Source organism: Motacilla alba, chromosome 4A (assembly GCF_015832195.1).
Source record: "Motacilla alba alba isolate MOTALB_02 chromosome 4A, Motacilla_alba_V1.0_pri, whole genome shotgun sequence".
NCBI lineage: Eukaryota > Metazoa > Chordata > Aves > Passeriformes > Motacillidae > Motacilla > Motacilla alba.
The window spans coordinates 11,109,084-11,125,829 of NC_052045.1; the positions used below are offsets into that span (position 1 = coordinate 11,109,084).

Below are 16,746 nucleotides of genomic sequence, written 5' to 3' on the forward strand. Positions count from 1 at the left end.
TTTTTTTTTTGCATAACATAAAGACTTCTGCAGTTTTATAGCTGCCTCTCTAGTTGTCCACTTCTCCAAGTCCTCCCTGGCCTGGAAGGGATTACTCAATCCTGAAAGAGAAGCAAAGCCCACAATGTGATTGGGATGACAGATGGATCCACCTGCTGGCATAAATTCACATTTTCTGTCTATCCCACTTCCAAATCCGAAAACAGAAAAAAAAAATTGCCAGTTGGAAGTGAAAGGCTCCTACATGATTATTTACATTATTATGCTGTCCACCTTTTTTTCCTCATATAAAAAATCAGCTGGGTAAAAAGTAGTCACTTGACTTTCACAGAAAAAAACATAACAAAATAGATGCAAACATTTTTTATGACATTCTGACTCAGAATGTAAAAATCATCTCAAATAGCCCATCTACATCTGAAAATTGTGTTTACTCTTGAGACAAGTAGGATTAGTCTCAGTGACAGATCAATTTGCTTTTTGATACAGAAAAAGTATTCTGTGGGGTGAACACAAACACTGCAGGCTCCAGAGGACTGCAGGGGAGCATTTCACCTCCAGTTCACTGCTTCAGGTTCCATCTGGAGGAAGGGACAGAAGATGTTTTTATGGTTTAATGTTCAATGGTCTCCGTGAAATGAGTTTTGTTGTGCTTTCAAGTTAACACTACTGACTGTCTTAGTGGTGAGGCAAGTGCAGTAAGCAGCAAACCCTCCTGCACCCTGAGTTTCCTTGCCATGGAGGAAAGTCTGTTCTTGAGCTGGCTGTAATGCAGTTCTTCAGTAACAAAACAAAGGATTTTCTTGACATTGGGGCTTATTAGCTCACTGCTTGTCACCAGAATTAAAATTGTTCCAAGTGAATGCTGAAGGCAGCATTTATAACCCAGAAGAACCAGGTAAAACTCAGATCTGCTGCAGAGATGAATAGGCTGCTCTCCTCTAGAAGTTTCTCCTTTTCTTCCTATTTGCAGATACTTGGCTTTCTCTAAAAGAAATATGTACGGTCCCAAAGCCTAGGAGACTGCAGTTTTGGAGCAGTTCCAGAAGCACCACATGAAACACATTGCACCTGGAAAGGTCTGCTGTGAGCAGATGGAAATGAGCAATAAGCCATTTTTCCTTGAGGTAATCCCACAGCACCAATAACGCTGCCCAGAGGCCTCATTCCCTGCCTGATCTGCATTCTGAGTTACTTTTACTCCTGTGACATAACACACTTAATGTATCTTAAAAGCAAAAGGCTACTTGAGATTTCCCAAACTGAAACACCGTTTTAAAGGGCAGAAGTGGAGGCCCTTTTTGCAGGGAGAGCACTACTGCTCCCAGGATTGCTGCTCTGAGCCCGCAGAGCCCCCGCAGCAGCCAAAGCACTGCAGGCACTGGGAGCAGCTGCTGAGCAGGAAGGGGACACAGGGAGAGGGGATCAGGGACCCTGCCAGCCTCAGAGCCTCCTAAAACCACACTGCAGACACCCCTGTGATCCTCAAAGCACCAAGGCTGTTCTGGTCACCTTCTCCACACCAAGAGCATCCTTCCAGGATAGCCCTAGCCATACCTCTCCCTCAGTCTGTGCATATGAGACAGGAGAGGGGAAGAAAAAGGCAGCCTCACACTTTGCCTGCAATGAGTAGAGGAAGCAAGAAATCAACTAATGGGCTTCCCAGATCTTGCTGTGATGCTCTATAAAAGAAAAACAGGTTCTTGCACCAGCTACCCACCCACAACAATTTATGGCACCTGATTTGAGGGCATTAACCTGTGCACACAAAATGTGTCAGTTCTTATTATTCACTGTAAACATGTCATCAGCATGGAAATATGCTCCACAAGGGTACTGAGGCTGGTCCTGAAATTGTAAACAGCCCATTAAATAGGAGCAGTAAATACTCCAAAGTGCTGTAGATCTTGGTCAGTTAAAAAACAGCACTAGATAGACTTTAAACCACAAAAAAGTACTTGGCTCCATCTAAATCCCCTTCTTGCAATCCAACCCAGTGCTGCACTGCCAGAAATTGAGGGGAACAAAGCAAGCAGGAAAAACCCACACAAGGACAGAAAATACAGGAGCACTTTCACAGCTGCTGGCTGCTGGAGCAAACACCAACACCAGCATGACAAACACTCCTCTGAAAGAGAGGGGTGAAACACAGGCAGGGGATGTCTGTGAGCTCGTATCCTTGTTCAGATCAAAGGTGCATCTGAGCATCTCAGGCAACAGGAGCCAGAACAGGCTGCACTGGTGGTAATGGTGGTTTTGCACTCGAACACAGGACTGTGGAGGAGGCAGAAACAAGATGTGGCATCTAGCTGACAGGAATATTTTTGCTAAGACAAAAACATCTGATGGAGCTGGTCCCGTGTAACCTGGTCCCTGGCACACGACGGGGACCTGGGTCTTATCACCACAGAGGAAATACCTGCTGATTTTTGCAGGGCTGGAACTCAGTTGATCCTCACAGCAATTTACACGGCTCTCAAGGATAGAAACCACACACTTCTTTCTTTACCAAAGACCACAAAACTTCATTTACTCCCCTGATTGTGTTAACCAATATGAAACAAAGTAATTTTTAATAAAGTGTGCCATGGCAGAGAAAAATTGATACAATCACAGAGCTGCTATAATAGGATTTAATTCTGCTTCAGATGTGCTAGTTTTAATAAAAAAGGATTGAGCAAATCTAAAATAAATTACACCGAAAGGTCAGGCTTATTGCTTGTACAGTTATGTTAACTCTTCCACAGACATTTTTACAGACTGTATTTATGAGACCTTTTGATTTTCAGAAGAGGTATAAAATACGTCTGCAATTTTCTCATTATTTGCAGCAATGTTTCTTCTACAAGTGTCATTTCTTGGTACTTCAATATAGATTTATTTAATGGACATCTATAAAAAATTATGAGTTATTTATCAGGTGGTTTTGTTGAATTAGTGAAACTGTAAATTCCCAACGGAAACTTAAAACCCAACTAGAAAAAAATTTGTTAAGGGAATGATGATTTCCATTTGTGTGCCAGTGACACTTGTGATTTCTTATTCATTAATCATTCCACTAGCATGTCATTTATTCAATAGAAAGCAAATAAATTACTTATTTTTATATATAGCTAAGGCCCCGATGCAGTGAACTACTCAGAACAGCCATGAATTGGAAAGAACTGTGGACACTGAATCTTATTACGAGGCTCTTATTAATATTACAGCAGCACCTTGAGACCCCACCCAACATCACAGCCCAGATCACTTAGTGCTGCCATAATGCAGAGATGAATCCCCATCCTAGCCCTAAAGGAAATACACAGCATAAACAGACCTTAGCAGAGGCAACAACAGAGTCTGCAGGGAGAGGAGCTCGCTGCAGTCCCCGAGCAGACACAGAACAGCATGGCAGTGTCCCAGCTCAGAGACCCAGGCTGCTGCTCTCCTGCATGGCCTGACACAAACCCTGCAGGCTCAGCCAGGGACCCCGACAAGCTGCAGTGACACCATCTCATTCTTACCCAGCTCATTGCCATGGCTGCTCCATCCATCGTGTGTGAGCACACAGGTTCTCTGCTGCTTCTGGGTGGTTTTACCCAGCTCAGGTGAACATGAGACCTCACACTTAGAAAAAGAACTGTCAGTCCTACATCAATGTTGATTAACATCTAGACACCAGAAGCTCAATTCTCTGCAGCCACACCAGAGAAATCCTACTGAATTGGACCAAAGAAATTACTGGAAAGAACAGGAAATCCAAGCCAGTCTTGCTATCTGTCTGTATGCACAGCTCCAGGGGACCTAGGCACCAGTCCACCAGCAGTGAGCACAGAAAAAGTGGGCTGGACTGTGTCACCACATTTAAAAGTAAAATCCTGGGTTCACTGTGAAGTTCCACTCAACACTCACACCAGTAAAGAGTCTCTCCAGCATCAGGAAACTGCACACACCCACCTCTGACAGCAGCAGGATAATAAAGACCTGACACAGCCACCAAGGACTTTCTCAGGGGGTTTTGAGTTTTAAGAGTCACTTCAATTCCAAAACACTGATTTTTATTGTCATTCTAATGAGAGGAATGGCTACTAGGTGACTAGGGAACTGGAAAAAACTGTCTTCATTTTTCTGTTTGGAAAATACAGCAAACCTTAGAGATACCTCCTCAAATCTGCCTCAACAGCTTTAACATCTACCAAGCTCTAGCACATCAGTTCATACACACTTTTCCTTCTGATACCACTGACTCTGACACGATATCTGTATCTATTTCCACCTATAAAAGATAGAGATACAAACTACAGGCCCTGCTATATACAACCTGCAGTTACTGCTGCTGTGATTGATATAAATCCTCTCATGTCCCACAGGAATGTGGTCTCCATCTGACAAAACTATCTATTTTGTCTTTTATTTTAATCGGTTTCCTGCCAGCTGGGGTCTGTATCCATCTGATCAAGTGAACTATGTCCTCAATCAACCATTCCTGATTTTTTTTCCTCTCTATTTTTAAAAGCAACGGCCCAAGACCATCAAAGTAGTAAAAAATATTGCATTTTCTCAACTTTTAGCTAATTCCCGATGAGAAAAACATTTCTCTAGCAACCCTTAAACAAAGCCCCCAAAGCCCTTTAAATTAAAAATAATTTATTAATGCTGAGAAATTGTCAACGCTGCTGATCTCAGGTTGTAGGCACCTTTGTTTAACCAAGAGCAAGTCAGAAAACTGAGGTGCATAACCCAGGATCAGAGTCTGAGCAAGGCTGTGTTGAGCACACTCATCTGCTGAATTTGACCAAACTCACACTCATCCTGCTGCACGAATTACTGAGGAGCCCCCTCAGCTCTCCCACACACACAGACAGGCTGGGACTGACACACATCACTTCATCTGGCCCACAGCAGGACAGCCAGCTCTGAGCAAGGAATGGCACAGCCACTCCAAACTCTGGGAACAAGGCAGGAATGGCACAGCCACTCCAAACTCTGGGAACAAGGCAGGAATGGCACAGCCACTCCAAACTCTGGGAACAAGGCAGGAATGGCACAGCCACCCCAAACTCTGGGAACAAGGCAGGAATGGCACAGCCACTCCAAACTCTGGGAACAAGGCAGGAATGACACAGCCACTCCAAACTGGGAACAAGGCAGGAATGGCACAGCCACTCCAAACTCTGGGAACAAGGCAGGAATGGCACAGCCACCCCAAACTCTGGGAACAAGGCAGGAATGGCACAGCCACTCCAAACTCTGGGAACAAGGCAGGAATGGCTGTGCCACCCCAAACTCTGGGAACAAGGCAGGAATGGCACAGCCACTCCAAACTCTGGGAACAAGGTAGGAATGGCACACCCCTCCAAACTCCAGGAACAAGTTAGAGGGCAATCAGTGGTTTCATTCAGATCCAGAAGACTGTACTGATTTGCATGGGGTGTATCCATAGGGTGTTATTAGCACCATGTTACTTTCACTTCCTCCAGTGAGGAAGGATACACCACCAGACACACTGAACACTGCAAGGAGCCTTCTGTGCAGAGACATCAGTTTCTGAAGGGCGATGGGCCTGTGTACAACATTCATGGTTGGGCACTGGGACCTGGCATCAGACAGCCAAACAATCCTTGCACCCCAGGCTTCTAAACAGACTTTTAAACCAGGATGTCTGACAGCCAGCATTTTAAGAAAATCCTGCAGCACCCAATAAATAAATAGACTTTCATTACTCTTGTGTTTCTGATTCTGCCTCAAGTTCACTACAAAGTAACTTTCAGCTCAATAAATTTTGACATGTTTTCATGTTATAAAAACAAAGACAAAAACTTATTCACTTTTTACCTCATACATCCCAAATCAATAATTGCATCTATTGATCAATGACAAATTCAAAACTTTAATTTACATTGAGTACCATAACCTAATAAGATGGCAACAACTGAATTTGTTGAAATCGATTTTCGTTTCCAACAGAAAATCTTCAGGCCCGTAGCATAATAAGATGCAGTACATGGAGCAGTTAATTACCAGCGAGTATCACAAAAAGCTAAAATTAAATTTCTTTTTGAATATTGAAAGAAAATGCTGAGTCTCCAAGGCTGACACTCAAGAAAAAGAAATTTCTTGTACCTCTTCCACATGTTCAGTCACGTAATAATTATCAACCCTTTGTAACATAAATAAGTAAAATTATTTCAGAGATATGTATGTATAGAAGCCATAAATTAATGCTGACACACTTTGAAAGGGTAGGAGTTTTTGATTTGCCTTTTTTTTTTTAATTACAGCAACGTAATTTTAATAGTAAGTCCCTGAAGAAAAGTCCTGCTTTTTGTGGTGCAGACATGCCTGCCTTCAAGCAGCCATTGAATGTGCTCTAATACAAAGCCAACAGAGACCTTGCAGGCTGGCTCTGAGCATCACATCAAGTGCCACATGAACTATAGCTCAGTTCAAACTTTGAGAGAAGCCTTTTAAGTTGAACATGATGCAACTTCTGGATGGGAAGACCTCCTCAAATCACCTCTTAGATGGCAACTAACCGGCCAGCCAGGCAGTTTGTGTGTATGTTTGGAAAGGAATGGCAGCTCTGAGACAGCTGGACTGCAGCCCTGTGAACACAGACACGCATGGAGCACCTCAGTACTGCCACACCACTGGCCTTGTTCACAGCGCGTGGAGCTCCTCCAGCTGCACAGTCCCTCCTTTCAGATCCAACACCACCACCTGGGGTCTGCACGGGTAACAACACGGGAGCACTGCAGGCAGGGAAGGCAGAGAGGAGCGAAGCCCAACAGCAGCGCTCCACACGGGGCACACGGACAGCTCCAGTGCCTTCCGACCTCCACTCACTCAGCAGCAAGCTGCAGTGGCTTTACCTTCAATTTCCATTTACTAGCAATAAAAATAGATAGATTTAGCCATCAATCTCCAGTTAATTACACATGGATTCTCCCAGCCCAGCTCTCACCCCTGCCCAGTACATTCCATTTTTTCCAGGATTCAGCCTTTCTGCTCCCCATTTCAAATGCTGGACAGGGAGCCTGCTGTGAGAGCAGGGCTTGCACAGGGATGGGGCACTGTGCCAGAACACCCCATCTGTTAGTCTGGACAGCTTTCCAAGGAGCCATGAAAACATGAAAATACCCATAATATTAACTGGCCCAACAGGATTTGAAATAAGTCCCAGCTAACAGCACATCACATACCTGTGCATCTTCCTGCTCCTGACTTCACCCCCCTTCCATCCCAACACCAGTCAGGAACTAAAGCAGGTTATAGTAACAACTGGCAACCTCTCATCTTGCTATCTCCAGATAGCAAAGTTATCTGGAAGAACTGTACCTCTTGGAGTGAACCCAAAAATTGTTTTGGCTGCTACTGAGGACCAGGTAAGGTGGAACCACACATCTTTTCCCTGCTCCTCCATCCTGGTCTAGGTGCTTCACTTGAAAAAGAGTGATGTCTAACCAAAAGTTCACTGTGGAGCAGACAGAATTGCTACCAGCCAACACCAGAGAAACTGGTCCTCCCATCTGTCCTTTTTTTTTTTAGGTTAGCCTGAGGGAAAAAACTGAGCAGTCATTTAGGGCATGCATCTCTCCAAGCACAGTATCTAGCAAGGCTATAAGTGATCAGCAACTGCAAGAAAATTTATGGTTCCTACCATTGTGTCAGCTGGACTTAAGCTCCGAAGTATTTAATTTTAGGAACACACCAGAGGTATGAAATAAAAGGGAACCAGCAATACACTTTAATGTAGGATCAACATACATTGTGTAACATTGTAGTAAGAGACAACACAGGCAAGGCTGTCACAAAAACATAGGCATTGCTAGTATAGTTTTAGATTACATGAAACTATAATTTGAAAGCAATGTGGAACAGCCACACACCCCCCTTACATTCAGCCACCACGGCCTGAAGGTTATGGGAGGCACAAGAGCAACAAAACCAAAGCAAACTATCTTGAAAGTATGCAAGTAACAGACCCCTGTGTACCAGAATGACCAGAAGACATAAGGTTCATATTAACTTTTATTTTCATGTATGTACAACTTAAGAAACAAATCCCAGATTGAAAAAGTTCAGAAGTCATCTTGAGCAACACGACACTAACATACCTTTGAGGCAGCAAATATTACTCCTATTAAGGCTCTCATGAAAGGATGGATACCATGCAAATGCAATTTAAAAGTACATTACATTTCAAAATATGCAAACTAAGTTCAACTTTAAGTCTTTCAGAAAAAGAACATATCAAACATTAGAACTATGAGCCACAAACATATTTACATACATGCTTGGAGTATGCGTGGACCACATAAAATTAAGTAAAATGTAACAATTGTCAACCTCTCTTTAGTCAGATCAGAACTACAGTTGGTGATCAATCCCTTCCAGCAGCACAAGTGCCAATGTGTGCACCAACCTCATCATTTGCATTCACATAAACTGGTATTGACTGCAAAACTCCACCTTTTTTCAACCTGTAACACTTTGGCATTTTTTTCTCATCACTGAAAGTACTTATTCCCCCTAGTGAACGTGGGCAGGATGCATGTACAGAGGGTGCCTGTAACACAGCAGCACACAGCAGCAACTGCAGGCACTGCACAACAATGTTACTTCCATTGATGCCAAACTAACTTTTGCTTTTATATATCCTTCATATAGCTACAAAGCTACAAATATATATGAAGAATATATAAAAGCAAAAATCAGTTTGGCAACACCATCAGACACTTAGAAAGATTCTGATTAATTTCTGTATACTCCTTGCTCATCATCTCAAAAGAGTGACAGCTGCTTTTTTTTAAACCCTAACCAGCATTAGCACTAAATCAAACAGCAATGCTAATCTACAAGAAAAAAAATTTCTTACTTAATATTTCAGTATAGTAACACCACTTGTGCAAACCAGCATCTAAAGATGGTCTAGTATTACCAGCAAGAAGAAAGTTCATTTCTTCTCCGTGTCATTGTAGCAGACTGAAATTAAAAACAATGGAGGTGGCTAGCAGCATTAGTTTTTTGGTGTCATCACTAACAGAACTCAAAAATAAAAGGACTAGTAAGTTGGAAATGATGAATATGTGAAAAGGAAACCACCACAATTGCTGTGACTTCTCCCAGGATGTTACGTGCACTGCCTGGTTAGTCAAAGGTGCTAGGTGACTTTCTTCAAGCCTGATGTTTACACAGTCAAATTTTACTTGTCCACTGAAAAGGAACTAAATTAGCTTTCAAAATCTTGCAGCATTTTTGGCAACTCTAAAATTGCCTAAAGGCTCAAACTTTTCAGAAGTTTTCTGTCACATTACATTCAGCACTTACTAATTTCTTACAAACAGTATTCCTTGCCTAAGAAAATAGCAGTTACAAGAGGAAAGATTCTTTCATTTCTGTCACCTAATTTTGAGTCACAGCAGCATATAATTTAAGATACTGCTAGGCACACACTGTGTGGGTATTGGCAACTGGAAGAATGAAAAAGGGAAAAGAAAGATCCATTTTCCTTTAATCCCGACCAGCAGCTGTTAGCAATTTTCTTTAGTTATCACTGTAGGACATGATGGATGGGAAGGCTCAATCTGCTAGGAACTGGTGTATAGTGTCCAAATGCTCTCAAGGACTGTTGTTCAACAGCACATTCAGTTTAACTGGGGACTACAGACTGCAAGAGGTAACAGATAGCTCCTGGGAGAATCTATCATTCTTCAGAGAAGCTGTCTGATCAAGGGGTAATACCTGGAAGAACCACTGCATGATCTTTTGCTATATGGTTTGTGCATCGAGTCATTGAGAAGAAAGAACATCAACTCAAGTGGTAACTCAAACCAAAAAATCTGCATAAAACAACATGTTGAGATACTACCATTTTAAGACTTTCCATACACTTTGCAACACAGAGAAAGTGGGTACACAAAAACATGCAAGTCAAACAAAGGTAATCTACAATATACAAAACCAAAATACACTTATTTCAAGACTTAAAACATTAAAATATTCATCCAATGCTAAATAGGAGCAATAGAATAACCTCTAGACCTAGCCATGTAATTCCATAAACATTTCAATTGGCTCTTTCAGCCTTTATTCCCCATCTCTTTTAACTTGTTTTTATCATTTCAGGCCATAAACTTAGTGAATGTCACACGAGCCAAAATTCAAATGTAAATAAGGCATCCTCCTCTCCCTATTAATAGCAATCTCCCAGGATTTGTGGTTATATATGCATGTAGCTGCACAGCCTTTTTCTATAATTACATGGGATGTCCTCCTCCCAAGGATAAAGCATGATGTTAACTGCTCCAGTACCACATTCTGAGGAGGCATGTTTCTTCCTGAGCACACCTATCCCACCTGGGCTGCACACCCATTAAAGAGCATGCTCTGACTCCTGTGGCCAATCTCCTGCCTGGAAGTCGTGCCCCATCATTATCGGGTGTACCTCTCAACTCATCAGATGAAGTTCAACAGACAAATACCTAGTTTTACAAATATAAGCCCAGTGAAATAATTAATGTGGTCCCTGGACAAAAGCTACATTCCAAAATTCGGTATCTAATATTTTGAATTATCTTTTGAAATGCTCAACCATTCATCACACCCATTTTGCCCCAAACCTTTGACAGACACTACGAAAAAAGCTGGAAATACCTCATCAAACTTAGAGATACTAATCCCAGAAAACTTCAAAGACATACCAATATATTTCAAATGACATAAAAGAATATGGGCAGAGCTCAAGAACTTTATTTTATAAAGTCCTATGTTTTACAAACACAGAAGAAGGTAGCCAATGCAAAGCACAAAATACAAAGAGTAAAGAGGTTTCTTTATCTAAAAACACCTCAAACCACTGAAGGAAGCAAACTGCACTAGAAGAAGTTTACAAGTAGTCTTCAAGGGAAGTACCATGTAAAGCACACTGCATTAATCTAGACCTGACATTATGAGGGCATGTCTCACTGTAGCAAGGTCTGTACTAAACACCAGATCAGAGACAGAACATTAAAGTAAAACATCAGATGTCACAGCCACTGTTCCACTGATCTGGGAAAGGCAGACTCCAAAGTGAGCAGGAACTGTGAACCTGCTTAATAAAGGCCATTCTTGCAAAGTCAAAAAATCATACATCCAACACTTTCATCCCTTCATTAAAATAGAAATACTAAAAAGGAGCACTCCATAACATATCCCCATTGCTAGTGACTGACATGTTGAATAAAAGGTAAAAGAAAAACTTTAGCAGAGATAATTAGAGCAATGAAGATCTTTCAGCACAAGGCAGCAGAGCTGAGGAGCCTACCAACCAGAGAGTGAACTACTTTGTTTGCTACTTAAACAGCCAGAAGCTGTGAGCTGACTACTTCCTTTTATGAGGCATAGAAAAGTTTTCATCTAGGGGCCATTCTGAGAAACACCTCACCCTGTGTTTAAGCATGTAGCCCAGCAGAAATCACTGATAAAGAAAAACAAAAGGCGTGTATTTGCTGGGTTTCCTTCTGAACATTTCAGAGAAAATGTCCATTTAATGCAGAGAGCAAACAAGGATGTCAGTCTAATTAGATTTTGTTCTGTCATGCTCCTGATCCTGTCTAAGTACTCCTCTGAAAAAAATCTGATTGATGATGAAGGCACAATTATACAAACCTTAACATTCTCTCTAAATGTAGCTATGCAAAAAAGAGAGAGAGGATAGGGAAAACAAAGGTGACGTATATTTCTCTTCAAATAATTAAGTCAGTTTATTTTCCAACAGCCATATAAATTTAAAATATGAAACAACAATAATACAGCTATAGAATCTAGGTTTTCTTTCAAAGCAGCAGCATATAAAACATATAAAAGCTAAAACCTCAGCACAAGCTTCAAAAAACCAAGGACTGAGTGAATTTTGCCAAAGACATGAAACTCACAAAATACAGTACACAAAAATACTGGAATGCATAAGATATAAAGCTACACATTTTAGGTAAAGAGAGGCATTGTGAAGGATACAAAATTTGCAAAATTAAAAGCATGGGACTTGGGGAAGAGTACCATGAATACAAGGAAGTTGGCAATTAATACACATAGATGGAGTGAAGAAAGTGGCAGTTTCATATTTAGCATTCAGTTTTCAGGTTCATGACTTCACTTTCTTAGCATCTTTTTTTCCAGAGTTCTCAGCAGCCAAATCTGCTTTTCTCTTCTGTGACTAAAGAGAAAAAATAAGTATAAATTTAACAAGACAGTGGCATTACAAAAAAAAAGTTTAAATACATAACTGACTATTCAGAAGGCAATGTATGACCCCAATGCATTCTAGAGCTCAGTTCACCTTTGTAGGATATAATGGAAAGGCAAACATTAATCCCTGATGTAGACACTGAATTCTCCTACCCTTTTTATATCCTTAAAATCATTACATGGTCTCAGTGGTGCAGGCACCACACATACCATGAACTGGATGAAAAGATCAGGACCTTGACTTATACACAATTCTGTGTACAACCCTTCAAAATAAAACAAGCACTTTCATTTCTTCTTCCAACAACTACTATGTAGGGGAGGAAAAAATCTCTGAGAAGAAATTGAAGCAACACGCGATGTATGTAAGTAGGCAGAGGCAGGCAGTGCAACTTTCTAAAAAGAGTCTTCCTCTGCTACTTCAACAAAAGACTTCTCAAAAAAAAAAAATAAAAGCCTTCAAATACTATGCATTGGGAATACTTCCCTAAGCAAATCTAGGAGAGCTGTGAATAGACAAGTATTTCAGTTTAATCTCTCACCTCATGGTTTCTACTAATGCAATCAGTGCCTACAATTATATTTTAAATTTTTTTAAAAATATATAATTGAATTCTACCCCACTGGAAGTAAAGTAAGTGCAGCTAAACATACCGCTGTAACTTTTGCTCCTCTTTTCTTCTTTTCAGCTCTTTCTTTTTCCTCAATTTCCATATTTTCTTTTTCTATTAATGATATGAGTGTATTGCAGCGTCTCTGAAACTCCTAAGGAAAGAGAACACATCAAATTTTTAAGTAAATTATACAACTTCTCTTGCTTACATAAGTATGTTCGAATTCCTTTCATTTCAAAGCACTTACATTTTCCTAAAATATTCAATAATACTAACCATTAGCTTAGTTACTATTATCTGCCTTTCCCTCAGTGTAACCTTTAGAAACTGGAAAGGATTTACTGTCCCCCTGACAAGGAGTTTTCAGGATTCTGTCTTCCAAACTGACATTCCAAAGACTGATGGGATCTTTCATCTTGGTTAATGAAGCAAATTACAGCCTACCAGCACAGTAAGCCAGATTTTAGGAAAGAGGTCTTCAAGTATATCTTTAAAGCAGAGAAAAGGAAGCAAAGCTATCTTAAGCAACACTTCTCAGTGGCACACAGGCTAGGGAGGTTTTTTTTGTGAAAAGACACAGTAGAGCTGCAAATTGGCCAAAAATCTATACAGTCTTCAATTGTAAACTCACTGTTGCATTTTTATTCAAACAGGGTCCTAAATGCCCTAAATGCTTTCAGCATCAAGACTTGCAAGCCATCAGGACTAAATGCCATAAGGTTGTTTACACATTAAGAAGTACTTCCAATACAATTCAAAATATCTGCATTGCAGTTACTAATGGCTGGCTTGCTTAATAGAACTCACTTGACTTGGACAGTTTCTTGTACTCCATTTAAAAGAAAAGATCTCTTACAAAACACCTAACAGTGCCTATTTTTATTATAATTATTCAGTATATTCTATGCACTATAAAGAACATGATTCCATGGGTTTTTCTGTCCAACTCAAAGCAGGAAGCTCTCTTCTGAGGAAAAAAAAAAGCCCAAAAAATATGTCTCATCTCTGCTAAACTCAGTGAAGGCATTTTTGAAACACAAGCTATCCTAGAATTACCTAGTAGCATGTATCTTAACCTACAATGGGTCCATTTGCAATGAAGTGAACAGGTGACCTTTATGCCCAGAAATTAGTCTTCATTTTCTCAGCATCTGTAAGCTGGATATTGCTTCAGCCATCATGGTCCATCATGGATAAGACAGCCTTGGTGCTTTCCTGATCTGAACCTTCCCAAATAGGCAGGCATGTGACTCATCTTTGAGACATTCAAACCCTCAAGGTTTAACCAGTCTTTAAGTTCCACAGTTTCCACTGATTCCTCTACAAAGGATGCTCCATGGCCTGGGGCAAAAGCTATGTAGTTCAGAATGGACAGAGAGAATCTCACCACCACTTGAATTCTTTCTACCAGACACACACACACAAAAATCCTCAGGACATTTTTCTTTACAAGCCCCCTCCAGAAATGTTCCAGTGTCATGCTTGTAGCTTCACCAACAGAGTACTGTAATAAGTCACTTTTATCACATCCCTGTAGCAATAACCCCACACCCTCTGGTAAAGGTTAAACCATGAATTAGGGTGCCATGCTTGTGCCCTAGTATGTGACAGTCCTTCTGGAGCTAAAATACTTTCATTTCAATCATTAAACTCTCTAAAATTCCACCCAAACAACAATGTTTAGATAAAAAAGCAACAACTCGGAGCAAACTTGAGTTCAAGCCATCCCAACATATATTGCAACCCCAAACATACAACAAAAGAGAGCCTCTGTCCCAAAAACCTACACTCTACAGATGAACAGAGATGAAAAAAGACCAAAATAAAATTATGACTGTCAACATGCCAGAAGTATTGTACATCATTAAAATTTTTGTATAGGAGCTGAGGTAAAGACTGATGACAAGCTGCTCCACCCTCATAATCTGGATTTCTTCTAGCATGAAAAATGGGACTGTGTTAAACTCAAAGCAAGCAACTAATGTGAAAGGACTAAGAAAAAAACCTTGATCCACTCGCCTAAGGCACTCAACGATCCTCCTCTTTCCTGGGACAAACGCTTGCATAAATACATACATTTATAAAGTGTTCAGGGTCATAGTTAGACTTTCCAGATGGACTACTGTTCCAAAGCATCTGCTGTGGACAGAAGATGGACTCAAGAACAATTTTCTCTGGAGAATCCCAGAATCAGTTGACAGTAAGATGTGACATGCACACAGGTTTCCTGTACATTTACCATGAAAAATAATCTAAATGATAAATCCTGCACTAAGCTACTGAAATTTCAATATGGACTGCTGCATTCCATTTTGGCACACTTTTTTAAAATGCCTTGCACTTTCAGAGATGACTTTTTATTCTGTGTAGCTTGATACTTTTCTCTTTCAAATGGAAAGAGAGAAGATATACTTTGTTCACCCCCTCACAGCTGTAAAGACCTGGATTGCAATAAATAAGATGGGAGCACTGAACCATTGCCTTCTGCATGGCTGGAGGCAGAGATGCTGACTTGGGAGCAAAGGCTCCCTCAGCTCTGTCCACAGGCCTGGGCATTCCTGTATTTACTAAGAAGTCATTTCTCTTATGCTGGGGAGTGTTTGCAGAAAGCTAAAAGAGAACATGCATAATTTATGACTTCAGAGAATGGATACATGCTTCACTACTGCCATGATATTTTGCATTCTTCCTGCAGGGACAGAATTTAAAAAAAAAAAAAACCAAATAAACAAATCTGTGCTCAATAGAAAAAGCAAAAAAAAAAAATTTACAATCTTGGGCACTCATGGTATCTTTAAGAATTTACATTTTGGGTAAATCATTTGATTTTGAAATAATTAAATGAAATAGGATTTGTTTTTCAAAGAGAAATCTTCAGGAGAACAAACAGAAATAGTAAGATGGAAGATAAATTAGCTATTTATATGGAATTCAAGAGACATCTAGTGGTTAGAACACAAAGCTTTCTCAAAGAGCCTGCTAAGTCCTTTTCTGAATTATAGTGCCCTTTTTATCTTGTTTCATATGAGTTTAAATGATCACATGTGAATTTCAGCACTTCAGGAAGCCTTCTCCACTTTCACTTATTTACTCCTCTATAAATATTTGTACTTATACTTCATTCACTGTAATTATGATGTGATTTTCCAGCACATTTCTTCACCAAAAAAAAAAAAAATCACCAAACTAGTGCAAAATGGACCCACAAAAACGAAGACCTCCACAAATCTCAGGACATTAGAATATATCAGTTATATTACTAAACTATACAGAGCATGATAATTCAGAACATTTCAGAAAATTAAATGCACATTGAAAGTGAAAGATCGTTTTAAGTTTGTATTTCCATATTCTTTTTCAACCCTGCAGTAGCAGAAAAACTAAGATTATTAAGGGATAGAATTTTAAAAGAAAACCTAAGCCAAAAGATTCATAATATTCCCAGTGTCTCAGTTTCAGCATTAAGACACCACAGAACATATTTCTACACTTGAGCAAATGATTTCTATCCCCTTTAAAAAAAAGTATACTGAACACAAGGATCTGCAAGACTTAAAGTGAGTATTTAACTCTACCCCTGACAACTATATATCAACTAATACTAAATGCTGAGCTACATTTTTAATTTCTAGTACCCATTTCTGTGATTTATTTAAATAGATTCCTGCATAGACAACTTAAAGGAAATTTCTTAATGTGGTAAATACTCCAGGCTTCTCTCTTTATGGATGTAATTTTAAAACTCAGTATTTCTTCAGACATTTTAGAAAGAAACACTTGAAATTCTTTTTAATTAGGGGCTAACTGCTGCACTACCCAGAAACACTCTGACTGCTAAAATATCAAGTAAAAAGTGTACTGCATAATTATAAGTAGTAGTGGGAAAAGCAAATATACCCACCTGTTTAAATACATATTT

General features: G+C 40.1%; 1 protein-coding gene across 1 annotated transcript in view; it reads right to left on the reverse strand.

Moving 5' to 3' along the window:
* Positions 1 to 7,995: 7,995 nt before the first annotated feature.
* SMARCA1 (SWI/SNF related, matrix associated, actin dependent regulator of chromatin, subfamily a, member 1) overlaps positions 7,996 to 16,746 on the reverse strand; it is a 34,666-nt gene continuing 25,915 nt past the window's right edge. Inside the window, exons 23-24 of the mRNA XM_038122638.1 lie at positions 12,868 to 12,978; positions 7,996 to 12,181 (exon numbers count right to left, since the gene is read on the reverse strand). Coding sequence (XP_037978566.1) covers positions 12,110 to 12,181; positions 12,868 to 12,978 — 183 coding nt within the window. The 3' untranslated portion in view covers positions 7,996 to 12,109. The remainder of the gene's footprint in view (positions 12,182 to 12,867; positions 12,979 to 16,746) is intronic.